Source organism: Triturus cristatus, chromosome 1_2 (genome assembly GCF_964204655.1).
Source record: "Triturus cristatus chromosome 1_2, aTriCri1.1, whole genome shotgun sequence".
Lineage (NCBI taxonomy): Eukaryota > Metazoa > Chordata > Amphibia > Caudata > Salamandridae > Triturus > Triturus cristatus.
In genome coordinates this window covers 374,868,338-374,873,231 of record NC_140580.1, presented here as the reverse complement: position 1 = coordinate 374,873,231, position 4,894 = coordinate 374,868,338, and the positions used below count along the sequence as shown (strand labels likewise).

Genomic DNA, 4,894 nt, shown 5'->3' with positions numbered 1-4,894 from the left:
TCTCCCTCCCTGCCGGGCTTGGGGGGAGTGGCGCGGGCTTCTCCTTCATTGTCTCTGCCGCACGCCGGTGGTAATACCGCGTTGGCTTTTCCTCTGGCCCGATGGCCGCCCCTCCTGGCCTGCCGGGCTTGCTAGGGGGCGCGGCCGGTGTGCTGCTCCCGGATTGGCTGCAGCTTCCTTCCCCTTCCGGTTTTCGACCTGCCTGACTTCCGGTTTTGACGGCGGGACGGAAGTCAGGCGCCTCGAGGTTCCCAGCTGTGGGCTGCTCATTATAACGGGCCGGTGGGGTGAGCACCGCATAGCGGTTTTGTGCTGTGGAGTTTCTTTGTTTTTGGCTGTGATTATTGTGTTCTACTGCCATGGGGAAACGTTCGAGGAAGAGGCATCATCGGGAGAGGTCGTCCTCTTCTTCTTCTTCGTCTCCTGCTTCCAGGTCTCCTTCCCCTGCCAGGTCTCGACGCCGTGATGGTGGTGGAGATGCGCGTATTAAGCGCTTGATACGTGAGACTTTGACCGAGATGGGTGATGTTGGGACCCGTCGCAGGTGCCCTGCTCCGGTTTCTTCGGACTCTCCTGGCGATGAGTCTGCTTGGTTGAGGGACGGTGAATTGAAGGGCAAATATGTGGACAAGGATGCTTTGCCGAGTATTCTGAAGCATGTTAAAGAGAACATGGGGTTCCCTGATGAGGACGCTCCGAGTACCTCTAGGGGGCCTTTGTTGCATCAGTTTCAGAGTGCTGACACGGTTGATGTTCCTGTCCATCCCTTCATTAAAGATGTTCTGAAGCGTGAGTGGGCTGATCGTGATCGCATTTTGATTCCGCGTTTCATGGCTCAGCTTTATCCTCTGCAGGATATGGCTTCGGACCTTCCAGATTCTATCCCTATTGACTCCTTTGTGGCGAGTTTGGTGGGGCGCACTTCCCTGGCTGAGGACACCGCGCTGAAGGATCCTGTAGATAAGAAGGCAGATGTTGCGCTCAGGAAGGTTTATTCTGGTTCCCACCTGGCCTTGCGGGCTGCTGTCTATGGGACATATGTTTCTCAGTCTCTGCTGTCTGAACTGGAGTCGCTCTATCAATCGATGGACAATGCCACAGACTGTTCCGGTTTACTTGAGCAGTTCGAGCGTCAGGTGGAGCTCCTGTCCGATGTCTCCTTTGACGTGGTGCGTGCTTCTGCACTGTTCGGCGGGGCTTGTGTGGTGGCTCGTCGCAGTCTTGTCCTTAAAGACTGGAAGACTGACTCTGCACAGAAGGCGTGCGCTTTGCGTTTGCCTTTCCAGGGGACTATGTTGTTGGGGGGGGAATTGGAGGCCAAGTTGCATAAACTGTTTAAAGAGAAGAAGCATTCTTCTTCGTTTAAGGTCTCCACTTCTGCTCCTGTCCCTTCTAAAGCCAAGTCTTTCTTTCGTCCTGCCTCTCGTAGACAGTTTGTGAGGGGCCAGGGAAGGTTTGCTTCTGGGCGGGGTCGGGATCGTAAGGCTGAGTCCCCTCCGCTTGCCAAGCCGCGTTCCTGACTCTTTGGCGGTGGTTCCCGGGTTGTTGGTTGGAGGGCGGCTGCGCTTCTTCCTGGCGGCCTGGGTTCAGTCTTGTTCCGACGCCTGGGTGTTGGAGATCATTCGCCTAGGTTATACTCTAGAGTTTTCAGTTCCTCCTCCAGATTCCGGGGTTCGGCCGACTCCCTGGACTTCCTGCCGTTTGAAGCGGGCTCATTTCTCTCAGGGGATTGTGGATCTTCTTCGGAAGGGTGCCGTTCAGGAGGTTCCTGCTTTGGAGGTGGGGAAAGGTTTTTATTCCCTAATCTTTCTGGTTCCCAAAAATACGGGGGGTTTCTGCTTGGTTTTGGACCTGAGAGACTTTGCAAAGGGTGATTCCTTTGGTGCTTCCGGGTCACTTCATGTGTACCCTGGATTTTCAGGATGCTTATTGCCATGTTCCGCTCCATCCGCGGTCCCGCCGGTTTCTGCAGTTTTGTGTTCTGGGGCGTCATTATCAGTTCATGGTGTTGCTCTTCGGTCTTCGGTCGGCGCCGAGAGTCTTTACGAAGGTGGTGGCTCCTTTGGTCGCATGGCTTCATCTCTGAGGGGTGATGGTGTACCCATACTTGGACGACTTGTTGGTCCATGCTCCCTCTCGGGTCCTGTTATTGGAGGCCTGGGAGGTGGTGTGTTCGGCGTTACGGGCCCATGGTTTCCTGATCAACTTCCCCAAGTGTCAGCTGAAGCAGTCTCAGGACATGGTTTTCATTGGGGACCGTGTGTTCCTCCCCGAACCTCGGGTTGTGACATTGGTGTCCCTTGCTCGGCGTTTCAGGGTGGGGGGTGCCTTTCCGGTGCGCCTTAGGTTGCGTCTTATGAGTCTGATGGCGGCAACTGTTTTTACGGTGGCCTGGGCACGTTTTCATCTGCGTCCCCTTTGGGTGTACCTCCTGTCTCTCTGGAATCCCCTGTCCCGCAATTTGGAAGTTCTTATTCCGATGTCTCCTGTGGTCCTCCCGGTTCTTCTGTGGTGGTCGGTGGGGGGCCATCTGTCGCTGGGTCTGCCTCTGCAGTCTTCCCCTTCTCTAGTCTTGACAACGGATGCCAGCTCCTTGGGGTGGGGTGCGACCTTGGGGGTCTCGATCCCTTCAGGGTCGTTGGTCCCTCCTTGAGAGCCGCCGGTCGTCCAACTAGCGAGAGCTGACGGCTGTGTCCTGGGCTGTGATGGGTTTTCGGGGTCTGTTGCTCGGTCGGAACGTGTTGGTTCAGTCGGACAACATGGTCACGGTGGCTTATCTCAATCATCAAGGAGGGGTTTGTTCGGCCTCTTTGAATGTGGTGGTTGTTCCCCTGTTTTGTTGGGCGGAGGGCCATCTTCTGTCTCTGACAGCGGTTCATATTCGGGGAGTGGACAACTGTGTGGCGGATGTCCTGAGTCGTTGCTTTCCGGATTCTCTGGAGTTGTCTCTCACCCCAGTTGCGTTTCGGCTTGTGTGCAGGAGGTTTGGGCTTCCCTTTCTGGACCTCTTTGCCTCCCGGCACAATGCACAGCTTCCTCGCTTGTGCTCCCGGTTTCCTCAGGAGGGTTGCTGGGGGGTGGACGCCCTGTAGCTCTGGTTCCCCGATTTCTGGCCCGTTTGTGTCAGGAGGATCGGGAGGTGGTGGTGGTCCTGCCGTTTTGGCTTTGGAGGTCCTGGTTTCCGACGGTTCGTCTTTTGGCGGTGAGGGGTCCCTGGTTTCTTCCCCTGTCCCCGTCTCCTCTGAGGTCTTCCCCGTCCCTGTCTCTTCTCCGGTTGAGGCTGTCGGTGTGGAGGTTGAGAGGCAGGGTTGGAGGCATCGCGGTTTCCCGGAACATTTAGCAGTGGCCCTTCAGCGTTCCCGGCGGCCTTCTACCCTCAAAGCTTATGCTCAGCATTGGGGTAATTTCGGTCGTTGGTGTTCGGCGTTGTGCCTGTCCCCTTTGTACTGTTCCTTGCAGGTTGTGCTTCAGTTTTTGTGGGAAGGTTTCGAGAAGGGTTTGGCTGTGTCCACTCTACGTGCCCAGTGGGCCGTGGTTAGGGCGTTTTGTTCCCCGTGGGGGAATCTTTCGGATGTTGAGGACTTGGTTTCTCGTCTGCTACGCAGTTTTTCTATTTCTCGTCCTGTGCCTCGCCCTTCCTTTCCCCTGTGGGATTTTCCCTTAGTTCTTCGGGTTTTTATCGGTCCGCCTTTTGAGCCTTTGGCTGAGGTGGATTTGAAGTTTCTTACTCTCAAAGTGATTTTTCTGGTGGCCGTCACCTCTGCTCATCGTCTTGGGGAGTTGGGGGCCTTGATAGCACGTGAACCTTTCATGTCCTTCGCGGAGGGTGGGGTGGTGCTTCGCCTTGATTCTTCTTTTGTGCCGAAGGTTTCTTCGCAATTTCACAGGTGCCAGGAGTTGGTCTTGCCTGCCTTGGGCTCTGTTTTGGATTCTCCTGGTGGTCCCAGGTGGTCCTTGTTGGATGTATGCCGGGCTTTGCGCATTTATCTTGATCGCACGGCGGTGTTTCGCAAGTCGGACTCCCTTTTTGTCTCCTTTGGTGCTGCTTCACGTGGGGGTAAGGCTTCTTCTGTATCGATCGGGCGTTGGCTGAAGCAAGTCATTTCCTTGGCCTACTCTCTGTCTGGGTCTCCTCCTCCTTTGGGGGTTCAGGGTCGTTCTACGAGGGGGGTGGCTGCTTCTTGGGCGGAGGTTCGGGGTGTTCCTCTCTCTGAGATTTGTAGGGCTGCCACCAGGGCCTCTTCTAATACTTTCATCAGGCATTATCGGCTCCTCAATCTGTTGGGGGATGATGGGAGTTTTGCGTTGGGGGTGTTGAGCTCTGTTCGCTCCTGATGTTTTTTTCTTTTTCTGGGTTTGTTTTGCTGTCCTGGCGGTTTGTTGTGTTTTCTGGGATGAATGCCGGTGTCTGCTTTGGTATTTCTCACTTGTTATGAAGGTGTCGAGGATGTAGGGACCAGGGGGTAATGTTCTATTACTTACCGGTAATCTTCATTACTCCGGGTCCCGTAGTCCTCGACTCCTTCATGACTTCTCTCCCTGTCTGCCGGCCTTCATTGTGGCTTGTTATTTCAGTAGGAATGCTGGGACCAGTACGCCTTATGTACTCCCAGTGGGAGGGGGAGGGTAGGTCCAGCATTCCTTTGTTCTTTTTTTATGTCGGTGAGATAGTAAATCTCACTTGTTATGAAGGTGTCGAGGACTACGGGACCCGGAGTAATGAAGATCACCGGTAAGTAATAGGACATTTCTGCTCACTCCCTTTCACGCAACACAGAACAGCAAGTTCCCTTGCTGCGTTGCATTGCATGAATTAATAGTAACCGTGCCCCTAAGATTCTGCTTACAATTTTCAGGATTGAGGTGCACAGTGCCAAGAGGCAGTCAAGTAGGC

At 54.7% G+C, this 4,894-nt stretch overlaps 1 protein-coding gene across 1 annotated transcript; it reads left to right on the top strand.

Moving 5' to 3' along the window:
* Nucleotides 1-359: 359 nt before the first annotated feature.
* LOC146867386 (lamina-associated polypeptide 2, isoforms alpha/zeta-like) lies at nucleotides 360-1,520 on the top strand. Its single transcript, XM_085621264.1, has one exon. It carries the CDS (start codon nucleotides 360-362, stop codon nucleotides 1,518-1,520), a length of 1,161 nt encoding a protein of 386 aa, XP_085477390.1.
* Nucleotides 1,521-4,894: the final 3,374 nt, after the last annotated feature.

Bases quoted from the DNA above. Each gene is read 5' to 3' on its own strand.
- LOC146867386 (XM_085621264.1), top strand. From the start codon at position 360: ATGGGGAAACGTTCGAGGAAGAGGCATCATCGGGAGAGGTCGTCCTCT.